We start from the raw sequence: 16,170 nt of genomic DNA, 5'->3' as shown, positions 1-16,170 counted from the left end.
CGCAAATAGCTTTTCCTATGACGCGATTCAATTTAAAAGGTAGCAAGTGTAATAATACTGTAATAATCCTTTTAAAGATATCTTGCGTACAATTTATTTTTTCACACTTTTTGGTTTGAAAGAAAATCATCTATTTGAAAAAACTGAAACAATTCGCTTTATCAGAAAACCGAATCGAAAAATGTACTTAACACATTTTCCTGCCATGTTTATAATATATTAGTTTCATTATTTACATAGTAAGAAGTTTGGCGGTATAAGGAAAACCATTTGAAGGAAGGGAGGTTAAGTTACGTAAATGATAATCCTAAACGTGCAAGAATGAAAAATTCATTGGATTCTACTCATGAGTTAAGTTTTCATTGGATATTTGACAGTTGACGAAACTTGAGTACAGTCAAAACCATGGATTTCACTCGATAAACGTGTAACGTGTAACCAATAAGGTCATTTTTCGTCGAAAACTCACTCTTCCATCAAACCTCCCTGGTAATAAGTAAAAAAAGCCAACAAAAGTAATCTATTTCCAACGGATATTTGTTAATTTATCATTATATAGAATAACAATCGAAAATTTGATAATATCCTTTTTCACTTAATAGAAACAATTGCATTAAGCAAGTTCCGATTTATTGTAGTCACACGACATGTCTCGAATCAATTTAAGTACCAGCTAAACAATAATACATTTTCTTAATATTATCTCATAAACTTCCATTCTAATTAGTGTTTTTTTTTTGTTACAGATTAAATCCAAATCGCTAAAACCAATAAAAAAACTGTAGTAAAAACAATTTGAAACTGATGTCACCTATCAAACAAGAATTAAATTTCTGCACGTGTTAAAAACTACAAAATCATCAGTGCAATAGTAATGAAATTCTTGTATACAATCGTAGTACATTAGGCAACACAGTTTGCATGCGTGAGTTCGAGTCGCGGAGCGCTAACGACATCGGTCGCGATGAAATGGTGTCGGTATCGCCCTCTCGCGTCGGGATGACCGATTGGGAGGGAATGTGGATTAGATCTCTAGCTAAACCACCGACATGCAGATCTCTACAAGATCTACAAGTTATTTATTACGGACTTAGCGGCTTGGAGGCGTTGCAAACATTGAGAGATTCAAGTTTGCGCGCTTTATGTAAAATTGTTCGTTACGAAAAACATTTGGCCAATGATGTGCTCTATTAGTAAGTTAATTCATATAATAATATAATTCAGCGACCAACTATAGATTATTTAACATGAAATTACAACAAATGGAATTTTGAAATTTGTTTCTCAACTATATTAGTAGATTTTAACATCTTTGTTTTTGTAATTAGGTATCAACTATGTACAATGAATCGTTTAAAAATTGTTTTCTATTCTCCTTAAACAGGAAATGTTTAAATTGATATAGTTAGGTGCATTATTTTCTAGTTGTAGGTTTGATTAAAGTTTCATTTAAACGACCTTGCGGGGAAATGTAATTGATACAGATGATGATCACGCATTGTTGTACTCAAAACATAGTTGCCATTCTTGCAACTTTTAGATTTATAATTCAATCATTTTCTAACTTGTTGCTAAATAATTGTAATAAGGACAATGATGATTCGGTGAAAAGAATAATGATGAAATTTATTTTCAAAAAATTGTACCGAACATACTAATAGGGTTAAAAATTTTTGACCCTTCAGTATTCGATATAATCATAAATGGAAAATAGAATTTTGAAAAATTAATGGGGAAAATCCCCACTGGATTCATTCAGAACACACCAAGCGCGAGGAAGATTTATTGGTCCTTATTTCTTTCGTAGGAATTTATCAACATTCCGGATCTAAATAATAGGGAAAACTTGGATCCTAGAATTTGGTTCCAACTAGACGGTCCACCACCACTTTATTGTCTTAATGTTCCAAGGTTTCAAGGTAACCAATTCGAAGGAAGGTGGATTGAAAGATGTGGCCACCTAGTTCACCTGATCTTATCCTTCCTCAGTTTTTTGTGGAGTGGGGTCTACGTCTATCGACCAGACAATTTAGAAGACTTGGCAGACAAATATTTAGAATACTTCTGCTTAAATCAAAAATTTTCAATAATATTAGTAGGGAATGGTTAGAGGAAATATTAGATCTAAACGACATGAAAGTATTGTTTGAATGTACCGTATCTAACTAATGGAGTTGTTTTACCTCGGAATGACAGTCGTAAACTCCTTATATACTTTTAATTTGGCATTTTATGAAATGAAATGTGAAATTATCTCACATATCTCATAAACTTTTGGGTTTGCTTCGTAAGTTAATTGTGATTAATAAAATAAAATAAAATCTCTACTCACTAACTTAATATAATATATTGTTCATGGTTGATCTTACATTTGAAAACTGATTGGAAATTTAGTATTATTAACTTCAGTTTTATAATGTTCATTATGTTAACTTTGATTTCAATCAACATATTTTTTAGCACTGGCGAGCTATCAACATGCTGGTATATTCTGTTATCCGGATCGGTCTTCATCGATGGATCCATGTTTTTGCCACGATCAAGGTGAGTTTTTCCACAAATATACTAAACATATAGTTTATATACCCAGTGGCTCTGATTGATACGAGTATAATATTACTTTTCATCAAGGAATGAGACAAATGTGGGTAATTTTAGCATGCTTCAGTTTTGACACTAATTTTCTGTCATCCAAGTTGTTGGTTTGCTTGAGTAGCAAAAGTCGGAATACATTTTGACCTTGTTTTACACAGTCCCTAAAGCTGTAAATTCTTTATCATGGGAAGGTTCGGTTTTGACTGTACGTTCTTGTCTGATTCTCATATACATTTGCTTCTGATTGTTTTTAATAGTTCATTAAAGCTTTCTGTGAATTAAGGAATCTATTATTATGTATTACGAATCTTTGATGTTCAAAATTTTGGAAAAGTGAACAACAATTTCTTTATTATTTTCCGCCAAAATAAGTAAACTGTGTTTACTTTTGTGTCAGTCAGGTTTTGGTCACGATTGAGTCTGCTGTGTGTGCAGACACATGTCACTAATCATTTGGCAACCAATTGGTGACTTCAGTCACTTTTCATTTGCTCTGTTTGTATTGGGATTCAAAATCTTAGATATATGTATGTTTGAATGGACTCATATAATCAAAAATGCGGGCTTACATTTCAAATGATCAATTTTAATCTATATTTGGACCGAAAGAGTTGGTTATGATTTTTAATGCCGCTTATTTGTTCACTATTCTTCATCATACGTGTAAATATGATTGTGTGGATATAATGACTATTAAATGACGGATTACTAATCAATTTACCACCCATGCTAATTTTCTCGACCTGTTTTTAGCTAAGTTGTATTTTACTTTGTAATATCGCAATGATTATTATCAACTATACCAATAAGTAAACGGTCGTCTAATTAAGGAAATTTAAACCCACTTCAATAACTGGTATGTTTTTATTTTCAAGAAACAGAAGCCTACTTAAAGAGCGCGAAGCCATAAAAGTCGTCGAGCACGTGGGATTCGGTTTACGACATTTTATTTTGTGGGAAAAAGTTAATTTTCTAAATGTTGCACGAGACTCTGATCAATAATATATTGTGGTAAAAGTCTCTAAATGTTATTTCGTCTCATTTTATACATTTCCTAGTTAAAGACAATAAAAAACTGAGGTGATGAAGAACAGCTACACTCGATCTACCCCGACAAATCAAAAGTAGTCCCCTTTACAAGGATAAAAAAGCAAATATACGCGAACTTACTCTTAAATAACTCAATTAACACTTTCTAATGAAGAAAACTATCTAGGAGTCAACGTGGATCAAGGTCTTAGTCAATCATCTAGATAAGATAATCTCAAAAGCCACTGCGGTTATATGGACTTGTAGCAAGTTTTTTGGCATGTGATGGGGAGTAAGATGGTATACTGGGTATACCAAACAGTCATATATATATATATATATATATATATATATATATATATATATATATATATATATTAATCGGGTTAAAACGTTCTTCGCCGTCTTCCGATTCCCAGTTTCCATTTTTCCCGATCTTCCCAAAGATCTTCTTCCAATCCTCTCTCTCGAATATCCTTCTCGATACCTTCTCTCCAACTTAATCTTGGTCTTCCTCTCTTTCTTCTTCCTTGTGGTGCCCAATTTAAAATTTGTTTGGGTATGCGGTCTTCAGGCATTCTTTGGACATGTCCGTACCATCTTAACTGATTCACCCTAATGTCTTCCGTAATCGTGTGTTGCACCTTCATGATCTCCCTGATTCTGTCGTTTCTTATTTTTTCCAGTCTTGATATTCCTGCCGCACGTCTCCAATAATCCATTTCTGTGGCTTCAAGCATTTTGACTGTTTTTTCTTTTAGAGGCCAGACTTCGCTACTATATGTTGTCATACTTTTTATTATGCTATTGTATATTCGATGTTTGTTTTGCTTGGATATTTATTTGTCCCACAATACACTATTTAGTTGTCTTATTGGTTGTCTTCCTTGGTTATTTCTTTGTGCTATTGCTTCATCTAATCTTCCATCATTCCATCACTTGTTTGGGGGTCGAAAACTGAACAAATAAACAACAGATTGAAAAATTAAAGCCAGGTAATTTGACAGGTTACCTTGAAATTCTAGAATTGATAAAGCTAGAAAGCAGGGACAAACCAATGGACCAAATATATAGAATGATAAATACAGATATCGCAACATAAGTGGTAATCAATGACGGACAATTATGGGTCAATAATGGTTGAAACGGGTTATTTTGACATTCATCTTGTACGAGTAGTAAGTTGTCAATGTTGAATCATATTTTGATAAAGAACGAAATAGGTAGAAACGTTAATTTTCTTAAATGTTTTAAAATCTAATATATGATTATCATATTTATAATTAAATAACTTATCTAGCCAACATGTAAATATTATAACAGAAGTTTTTACTTTTCATATTTCTTGTTTATGTTTTTATCACACGCTTCATGAAGAATTATTAATATAATATGCACCTTCATATTCAATTATATACGGTTACACCATATAAATAAATAATCAAAAAATATGAATCTCGTACAGCGAACATTCATTTACTACTTTCAAAATAGTATGGTAACTTACTTTATATTTTCCTATTCATAATGAAGTCAAAACAGATTTAAAATAAACAAATTAATTATTTTTCTGCAATATATTCAGATAATATTGTAGTAGTAAAATAATTTTTTATTTGTAACCAAATTTTATAATTCTTTTCCTCATTAACGACCGTTAGACCAGGGTTGATATTTTTGAAACAAAAACAAAATATTAGTAGGATGAAATTCATTGGAAAGAGAAGATAATGTAATAAAAATTAAAGGAAAAATAATTTACGAGCGATGTGAGGTCAAAAAATTGAAGAGGATAAAGATTTAGAACTTTTATAAGAACACTTTTTTCATATAACTTCAAAATTTATATAAATAATTCTCATGAACAACTTTTTGTTTTTTTTTATTTTCATCTTCTACAAATAAATATTTTTTCACAACATTCGGTGCAAACTTACCTTTTCAAGTGCCAAACATACCGTATTTTTTTAAATTGAAATATTTTTTTATATTATTTTGACTTAATATCGAAAAACCACCCTAATATTGAATCGAAAATTCTCTCGTCAAAATATAGACTTTATGAAAAAATCTATACAATACGAAAATTGCACAGAAATGCGAATATAATTGTTCAAAATAATAAAGACACGGTTTAAAGGGGATTTCATCTAAAACATGTGACGGCTGCAATTTTCTTGGTGGATATATTAAATTATGTTATATAAAATCACGTTAATACATGTAAATCATGTTATTAAATTCAAAACTTTATAGTGATTACAGTATTCATTATAATATTTTTAAAAGTATTGTTATTTACAAATACCTTATATTGATTTCTAATCACTTATTCATTCGTTTGTCTCTTTGATGGCATTTCTTTTTCTTCAGATTCGGCAAATCTTCCAGTATATCTTCGAATTTTTCAAGACGAATACCGTCTTCGTCTCCAATATTATTTCCAATCTCCATTGATTTTGCATTTTCAATTTCATCTGAATTATTAACTTCCTCATAGGTTTTTTCTCTTCCTTATTGGAGCAATCTTCAGAACCATGACGGTTTTAGCATAAATTTGTGCATTTTCAAATTTTAAAAGGTTACATCGAGTTTCACGGCTGGAGTAAATAGTTTTGTGCAATATTTCCTTTTTTGTAAATTTGTTTTCAGCATCTATCTTTTGTTGTACATTTTTATTTGCAGTTTTTATTTTTATTGATACATGGAATCTCACGTTTTTTGTCAAAGTGTAAAATTTGAATAAAAGTGTACATAATGTTAAGGAAAATTTTTCGGATTGGAGTTTTTTAACATTTCCTGAATAAATGTACCATAGTAATGTAGATTTTTTGACACCTTCAGAAAGTAAAGATTTCAACGAACATAAAACAATCCGACTTTTTCGAAAAAACCAATATTTTCGATTGAAAATTAGGGCGGTTTTTCGATATTAAGTCCAACTAAAAATAAATATTTTCTGTCAAAAAAACTCCAGGGCATTTGGGAATAAAATGGTGAATTTTCATTGAATGTCGTGAAAACATATATATTTTTTCAGAACATAAAAATGAAAAACTTTGAATTTTTTAATTTTTCACATAAATTTTGAGTTTCTGTAAAAACCGTCTAAATACAAAAGTCGAACGTCTTTCTATTACCTATAACTTTTTTCCATAGTTTCGCCGAAAATTGTCACTATTTTCACCATTTTAAAATTTAGCACAGGTCTATATTTAATATCAGCCTTTTAAAACGTTGTACAATCGCCCGTCCTATAAAGGCCGAATGGTGAAATTCCTCTTCCGAAGTGTAGCCGATCGGTCTGATCTTATCTTGTTACCCTCTAGTTCTTGTGTTGTTTGCATTCTCCGTCGGCGCGCTGTTGTCGTTTTGTAACAAATTGCTGCATTCGTGTCTGTTGAATGGACGTATATCGTAGACGATTCATTCTGATTTTCATTCGCTGTCAAATCTAGGACGTTGTTTATGTTTTTATCGAAATTTGCGGAAGTAACTTCATAAGATTAGTGATTGTGTGAATAATGTTTTCGAAAGTGATTAGAGATCTCTATTTTGATATGATTTAATGGTTTATAGTGAAATATGTCGTCAAAAAACTGAACTTTCCCCAGTTACCTGTGACTAGACTTAACCACAATCTTGTGAGTGAGCTGTAAAAGATTTTTGTGTTGACCCGAGGTCGCGTTCTGTGTCTTTATTTTGTTTTTTGTGACTCATTACGCTATTTCAATTTTTTGTTTTGGATTTTTTTTCTCATACAATGGGTAGGTACTATCTACATTTTAGGTTAATATGTTTTCGAAATAGTCGCGCTTGCTAATTTATTCGATTTTAATGGAAAATCTAAAGTAATTACACTATTGTTGGGTATTTAAAAGTTAGTACTGGTTAATTAGTATGATGAATTCAATGTTTTATGTAGTTATTTTTTGTACTGAAAATAATTGTGTTTCTTAAAGTCTATGTTTTCAAATAAGACACGTTCACCATTATTATTAGGTAGGTATGTATTAAATAAGCATCGCAACATTCGCAACACTTTTCAATTGAATATTTTTGTTATGGGGAAATTTTCATTATATAAATTCCAAGGTTTTCTTTCAAGTTGACATCAAAATAAAACTAGAACTAAACATAAATATTCACAACTTATTGATAAGGTGTATTATTCCTATGATTGGATCCTTTTCTGTGGTTATATCGATTTCACTTCCCTCCTGCTGAGTGGTTTAAATTTCTTTCTTAGAATATGGATTAGAAATCTTTGCGAAACTTTAAAATTCAAGAATAATATTTATCACAAATTGCCTTGTACGTTATCAAATTTCATTTCCATTATTATCTTTTAATTTATAATTTCAGTCAATGACTTATTGCATGAATGGAATTCGCTGTTGTTACAGTAATTTTCCCTGTGACCTTACCTGTATCTACAGTGGGGTCACACCAATGTTGACCTTCACAAATATATTTATTCATCCAAATTTACCCACGTAATTGCCATGGTAAATTAATTCCCTGACACACCTGATGATGATGTTTGCGTTTCAGCTTTTATTTATGTTGATGGTTGATCTTATTTAAGCAAAAATAATTCGGTTGACGTTTATATACCTGTCTGACGTAACAGTAAACTATAGTCCATTCATTTGGCTGCTAACCTGACTGAAAGCAATAACAATAAGTCTCTGTAGTGTGTCCTTTAAAATGAATGTATACTCGCTGACAAGACAACCCGCTTGTATTAATTTGTAAGCATGGAGTGAAAAATATCAAAATGATTAAAACAACTTCAGTTTTTGAGTAACAACTTTATTTTAATATTAAAAGTCTAAAATGCAGAATGTCAGTTTGACCATTTTCAAAAATTTGTTGCATACCAAAGTTTTTCGCATGCATTTCACTACATTTCTTATTGTTTGATAATTATTATAAATTACAAATAAGATAAATTACCTTAACACAATATCAATCAGACATAATGGTAGTATCCTCCAGGAAATCATCAAATTGCATCGAGACAGTGTTTAACCTCTTCGTCTGCTATTATTAATAATTATGATTTTAAATGAACTGAATCTAATTATACATATTTATTTCAATTTTCTGAGTAATCTCATTTGGTTTTTTGTTGTAGAATGGATTTTTTTAATTGAATGACCCTCAAACATGGATAAATGCTCAATAATTTCATAACAACTTTCTCAAGCTTGTTGCCTATAGGACAACAAGCTTTCGAAATCTGTTATAAAATATTTTCGAACAATTATCAATGCCCTTGGGTTACTACAACTAATAACAAACCAGGTTCTGAAGAAAGCTCTATACAGCAAAAAACAAGATATGGAACATTTCAGTCTTTGGGTACATATGTAATCATGCCAAATATAAGTTGTACTCTGAAGATTAATTTATTGGTAGATATCGAGTGAATTTCAAGTTTAACTTCTTCACACCTTCTCTTAGTATTTCAAATGTCTTGACCTCATGTTCAAGCTAAACATGTATCTCCTTCTAAGCTCTATGGTACCTATAATTTTGATTTATTTCCTGGATATTTTATCATTTTTATTCGTGTTTATTACCACTTTGTTGGTTTTCCAACATGATTTTCACTCCTTTTTCAAGTTTTTTGTTGTAACGGTCTTTTTTGAACGTCCTGTTCGGACTCATTGATCTGTGGTATGTTTATATGAAGTATTTACTTACCTTGTTCTACATTTGTTTTATTTCATACCTCTAATTCACCAACCATCTTTCTATCGATTTGATCCGTTTGTGATCAGTAGATTGTGAGTTTAAATGGCGGTTAGTAACGTTCGGTTGTTGTTCAACGAACTGAAATAGTCCATCGGCTTGAAAATGTTGTCCCTCATGACAAATTCTCAAAGGCAATTATGGAAATTTATACATAAAATTGTGGTTTAGGATCAAAGCGAAACTGACTTCATGTATCGGTTGATCACATAAACAGATGCCGTCATTAATTTTAACGGTATATCGTTGCCTAAGTCGTGTTAATATATAAGGTGTTGCAATTAAATTCAGGGAAATGGCGTGAAGGAATCTTCATTTCAGATTTACTTCAAACCTAACGTTTATAGCACATTTGCCTTGTAGGTATTTTCCTGAAGAAACTGTTTAGTGTCTCATATTACAAGTCGTGTGTCAGGGTTCAATTTTTATTGAAATACTTCGCGAATTACAGTTTCTTTGTGACAGACAAGTATACGTCTAAAGCAAATGACTTTTGATGATCGTACTGGTTCAAATATGTCCAAGTTGCCACAGCAGGCTATGTTCATCGTTCATCTTTTCTGCCGTGAATATGTTAAAGCTGACTTACAAGCTTATATCTTATTGTACAAGGGCATACGTTTTGTCTAGTATATACATATCACGCGTTTACTCTTTCGTTGTTGTCTTGGTCCATTTTTCACTTACTACAAACACTTTTATATATTCCAAAGAAAATCGTGGATGCGTTTTGACGTTAAGTTTTTTGGGTAACAAAGATGCGAACTGGTGCTGAACATAAGTCTACATGTTTCTTTATATCCTATCAGTTCTCGCAAAATGATGCTTCTTCAATCAGTTCTTCGACGTACGTTTTGCTGTTTACACGTTAAGTTTTATAGGATAGAATTTGTCATGTCCCACATAATATACGTAGCGTGTAAACCGACTTGGGGTCTCATATACACTGCGACTCAAAGAATCTAATGTGTCCCCCTTTCTTGCTGCTATACTGGAGAACCCAGTATAGCAGCTGATCCATCAAACCCACTACTTTTAAAAAGTCTAGAATGTGGGATGGCTTTAATTGACTTTCGTCTTCGTGCATCCGGGTGTAGTGTTCTGGAGTTTCTCAGTGTTTCACTAATATGGATAGAGGTTTCGTCCTCTGTGCCCCGATAGAACTCCTATTAGTATTTATAGATTGTTCTTACTTAGATTGATATATTCAGCAGATCTACTCTAGTTATAGTTTCCCAGAAGAGTATTTGCTTCTCTCAGCCCCTGTAGGTTGTCACAATAATTGGTTTTGCTTCTATCTACCTTATTTTCCAATGCTTTTTCGATTGTTCTGTATTTGATACCACAGAAGGGTTCGGATCCCGTGAAGTTTTGATTTCATGATATTGAAGCTGAGAGCTCTAACGATTGCTTGACTATCGGACATAATGATGATGATCTCCCGTTTGCGATAATTCCTTTTTAGATTGAACTGAATATATTTTTCAATTGCATAGGCTTTCAGAGTATTTGGTTTTGGGCCCGTACATTTCAAGTCACACGCTGTATCTTGCCACATTGGTTTGTTACAGCCAGTGTGACTACATGAGAGTGGCGGTCATGTTTAACCCAAACTACGACACAAAATAAATTGATAAGTTGAAAAGTTTTCGATCGAGTACTTGAGAATATAAATAACGATTTTATAAGAGTTTTATGTGGCCAGATTGTCTATCAAGTTACTGTAGATCTTGCAACACAATTTTTTTTCCGAAAATGAAATCACATCTCAAAGGAAGTCGTAATGGTGGTTTAGAGGTGGTTAAAAAAGCTGCAATTTTTTAATTCAGAAGTTTACCAATAATACTTGGATTCGTGGATGTAACTTTCTAAACTTCAATGGAAACTTTATTTACTCATTTTATATTTAAAAATTCCAGATCTGTAGAAATCTAAATCTACGTTTAGCGAACTATTCAACCAACTTTTTTTAGTGAGCTACCAAAAAATCACTTTTCATTTCAACACCGGTATAATAATAAAATTCTAGTTCGACTGTTGTAACATCATGCTATTAAAAAATTCAGACATTTGTCTTTGGTTTACTTTTTTTCTAATCCAAAATAAATGTTATGACTTGGTTGCACGTGTTTCTCATTGAAGCGAAAACTGTTCCGCAGGGGCAGATAGTAAAGATTCCCGACAAAAACTGAACGTGCTCTTTAATACACGGGGGAATTGTTCCAATTATAAAGCTGGAATTTGCGATAAAAAACAAGAATTCTGAAATGAAAATATTCCTTTGTTAGCACGTTGTTTGAGAAAAAATCAGAATGTAATAATAATTTCGTGTTAGACTCTGTTTTCAGTCCCCATAGGACATTTGCGATCTCTCTACCCGTTTTGTCTTATTCAGTTACTATTGAACGAACGTCTATTTTAAAAGACTAAACTACATGTATCACTATCGGTATTTTGCCGATGCATTGCGGCAGGTATTGTTCAGTTCATTCTAAAAAATATCTCTATCTCAAGTGATTTTTGAAATGTTCCGTTCCACTTTTACGTTAAATGTTATATTACTGGATTGAAGTACGGAATATTTGTTGGGTCATACCAGCACTCCAAGAAAAACATATTTCGTCAACAACCTTGAAGACATAACCACCAATGCTTACCGTACTTTCTTGTTGGTTGGGAATCGTGTTGCTAGTAGTTTTCATGTACTATTACACTAATTATCGTTAATTACTAATCTCATTCTTGCTGCTTGTGCTATAAAGTTGTCAAACGATTCTTCAATTGCTTTTTGAGTACGTCCGTCGAGGTATCATCTGCAAAGCCCATTAATTCAACTAAAACCTTCACGCTGCGTTGTTTCAATCCGTTATTGAAAGCAAATCAAACTCATCCTGCACCTTAATACGACATCTAGCACCGTCGAGTGTCGCTCTTAGCAATACGATAAATTTCTTTCGTTTGTTACTTCGCCTAAAATAATTCTTTACGTTTGGTCTGATCATACGCCTACTTAAGGTCTATACAAATATGGAATATCTATATTGAGCATTAGACGACCATTGAATATTTGATCAGATGTAGAGCAGTTTCGAAATGCGAAGTCTAGTGGTAGAGCACTTCAACAAACATTTTATAAACAGTGTATATTTTCAAAACTAGTTGGAAAGCACACCAGCTATTTTCCTACTTCTAATTTCCAGCAATTAAGCTGGTATGGACCTGTTGCGTTGTTGATTTTGAATAACACTCGAGACTTCTCTATGAGTTGGAGGCGACATCAGTTTCTTGAATCGGTTCATACATCCTGCTGAAGTTTTGACGCTGGTTGCAAATGTTCTAGGACTTGCAGGTGTTAGTACATCGCAGTTTTTAGAGCTCAAGCAGCGACCAGTTTTGAAGCTTCTTTTTTTGTTCGTGAGACTATTTTTCTTTCTTGTAGAGTGTTTTGTAGCGTTCCGTTGCTGTTTGCTTTTGATTTCTCGTTTTTATCATTTATGCGATGACCTAACCAAATAAAAGATAGTACCACGACATCACGAAAGCAATGTCCGGCAGTGCCTTATTTCTAAAACAGTAGATGAAGAGGCGACGATCAATATAATCACCATCGTGATTACCTGATCTTCAGATCTCACTTTTATCTTATATTTGTATAACTATTAGGTTAATTTTTCACGTTTTATTTATTTCATTCAAGTATTATACTTTTATATAGAATTGTCCTAACCTTTCTTAAATTTACAAACGGAATACCAGATATCTTAAGATAACGTCTTCGGTTGCATATAAGAATGCAAAATAAAATAAAAACTATAAATAAGTAGAACATTCTCAGTACAATCCTTTGGAGGTTTGCCGACAATCCGAGCGCTTATTCGACCGTGCAATTTGCATAAAATAAGTACATTCGCAGGGATGTACTCCGTACATTTCTAAAAAATCTTCAACTCATTTTTGTCGCTGAACTGAACTAATAGAGTGTAATTGATCGAGATAGGAAATATAAAAGTTATTTACCGATTTTAACCATTTTTTTTTCACATTTTCTATACGGCACACTATGATACTTTACCGAAGTCGAAAATAGGAAATTAATATTAATAATTACGACATAACGTTAAAGGTAATGGGGATCTTTAGAAATAAATGCTTAAAAAACAAATTAAAAGTATTTTATTCATTGAATATGTTGGACACATCTGACATGAAACACTGTCATCCAAGAGGAAGAAACTGCTGCAGAGCATGCTATAGGTGAGTGCCTAGCACCCACACGTGCGAGGTTTAGATACATGGGCAAGCTTTGTAGTTTGACCGGTGAGGTTTTGGAAGATTCATATCAAGAGAGTTTCTGACCCATTCTGCGAATTAATGAGATAATCATTTCTTAAAAGACAACAGTCAACCTCGATATTATGAAAACCGGGCGCTTAGAGATGAAGCTGAAAATTGACACACTTACAGTGGATTAAATGCATTTTTGGGAAAAAGGCGTTAAGAGAAAAGTCCTCCCAGTCCTGACTTATGGCGCGGAGACCCTGACATTAACTAGAAGATCAATACTTAAATTGCAAATTACACAGCGTAAAATGGAAAGGTCTATTCTCGGCATATGAGGGATGGAATAAGGAATGACGAATTGCGCAGACGATCTGAAGATATCATAGAAAATACTGAGATGGGCGGTGGGCAGGACATGTTGCAAGGATACAAGATAACCAATGGACAAAAAGAATTTTAGATTGGAGACCAAGAACAGACAGACGAAATCCAGGAGGACCTCCTACGAGATGGACTGACGATATTAAAAGAATACGGACAAATTGGGTAGCAACCGCTCAGAGCAGAGAAAACTGGAAGCATTTGAAGGAGGCCTATGTCCAGCAGAGGTCGAGATAAGGCTGAATGATGATGGGAAAAATTATTATCGAAAAAGGTTAGCGGATCACAATAAAATTTTGATGCAAAATAAGAAAATGCATTTTTGATTATATTTTGAAAATATGAATACTTGAAAAGAAACTGTTCTTACAGAATGTAAATGTATTAAATTTGCTTCAAAAATCATTTTTTGCACTTTTCGCGTACAGTTAGTCGTTTTCTCACAAAACGTGATTAAAAGGAAAAAAATAAAACTTATCCGGAAACGCCACCTTAGACCTGGTTTTAACCAGAGTTTCCTACATTTTGAAACTAATACTACAATTATTATTATAGAACGTACCTATGAAAAGTTACATGAGAAGGAGCTTTATTTATTATAGTACTATCACTAAAAATAAATATTGAACCATTTTTATATTGAAAACTGAAAATTAAATGTCTTTACAATATATTACCATAAGTTAACCATTTTCAGGCTTTGTCAATCTACGGTTCAAGTGCTTCCATTCTCTCATACTTCCATGTATAATTAAAATAAAGTTAAATTAGTGTTGTGACATCAGTATACCTCTCATTGTCTTGAAAATTGAAACAAATAATTACGAATATTAACAATACTTTCTCACACTTTTCTACATCATTACTAGACAACGTTAGTTTGTATAATAAAGCAGTCTTCTGTTGTACTCATGTGCATCCAGCTGAATTTAACAAAAACGTCCCTTCGTTTACATCCGGTCATTCGAAGAAAAATTAATTTAAATATACCCTACTTCGTTATTGTTTTTATTTCTGTGATAATATCTAACGTCATAGTCCTCGCAAACTAGAATACATTAAAGTGGTCTACAAATTTTTTGTTAATACGAGGTGTGGTAAAAAAATTTAGTGAATAAGCTTTTATAGAGATACTGTGATAACTATAAATACTGATTACAAGATGTAAGGGGAACATGGTTAAATAATAAACAGTCCTTCGATAAAAAAAATATGAAAATGTGTAGATAGCTGATTGACTATGCGGGAAATTCGCTAAACGATGTGCGAAGATCGGTTTTCTTCTTTATCGTGATAACGAGCTTCCAATTCGCACATTCAGCCTCTTCTCAAAAGAAATAAGTGTTGAAGGGGAAACGACGATATGTCTATCATTAAGAAACTACGACAGAATACATGAAATGCTATCACGGATTATCTTTTCACTTTATTTTGATATATTCACTATATGTTTCTTGTATTATAACAAAAATCACAAAAAGCTATAAATATGTTTGTCATAGAAATACGGAAACCTACTTTAAAAGGATCCCTTCGGGTAGCAAAGCTGAACTCCCAGGTTGATTCGGATAGACGCGATAAAAATTTTCAGACAAGGCAACGTTTTGTGTAAGTAATGCAGTAAATCGACACATTTGTCGCTAGTGGGGTCGGGAAATCCCCATTGGATCCAGGCAAAACCCCCATAAAATATTTAGGTAGGAATCGTTTAGCAGAAGTTTCATTGTTCCTTCTTCCTTTCGCAGAAATTTAACAGCAGATTAATATTTTTAACACCTTTTTAAAGCAGTGATTGCGACATTTCCGAATCCAAATAATCAGGAAAACTTTGATCCCAGTGTTTGGTTTCAACAAGAAGGTACACCACCACATTATGGTCTTAACGTTTCTGGATAATCAGTGTGAAGGAAAGCGATTTGGAAGACATGGATCAATGGAGTGGCCACTAGGTCACCCTCTTTTTTTTCTACGCAGTATTTAAAAAGTCGGGTCTATGTTAACCGACCAGACTATTTAGAAGTCTTATCAGGAAAACTCTGTAAAGTCTACAATCGTCTTAGCCTGTCAGATAATGAACGGGACACAGAGCCAATTGAAATTAGAAGGGAAGGGATCTGGAATATG

At 32.7% G+C, this 16,170-nt stretch overlaps 1 protein-coding gene across 5 annotated transcripts in view; it reads left to right on the top strand.

Moving 5' to 3' along the window:
* Nucleotides 1-16,170, top strand: part of LOC130441054 (rap guanine nucleotide exchange factor 2) — a 191,572-nt gene that overhangs the window by 47,372 nt on the left and 128,030 nt on the right. For 3 of the 5 annotated variants that reach the window (XM_056774542.1, XM_056774544.1, XM_056774543.1), the window contains exons 2-3: nt 747-1,193; nt 2,461-2,544. In XM_056774542.1, coding sequence (XP_056630520.1) covers nt 922-1,193; nt 2,461-2,544 — 356 coding nt within the window. In that variant the 5' untranslated portion in view covers nt 747-921. Of the gene's footprint in view, nt 1-746; nt 1,194-2,460; nt 2,545-7,025; nt 7,392-7,545; nt 7,627-16,170 lie in introns of those variants that run through there. The other 2 variants (XM_056774545.1, XM_056774548.1) reach the window with 2 other exon arrangements.

Source organism: Diorhabda sublineata, chromosome 3 (genome assembly GCF_026230105.1).
Source record: "Diorhabda sublineata isolate icDioSubl1.1 chromosome 3, icDioSubl1.1, whole genome shotgun sequence".
Taxonomy (NCBI): domain Eukaryota; kingdom Metazoa; phylum Arthropoda; class Insecta; order Coleoptera; family Chrysomelidae; genus Diorhabda; species Diorhabda sublineata.
This window is presented reverse-complemented; position numbering and strand designations above follow the sequence as displayed.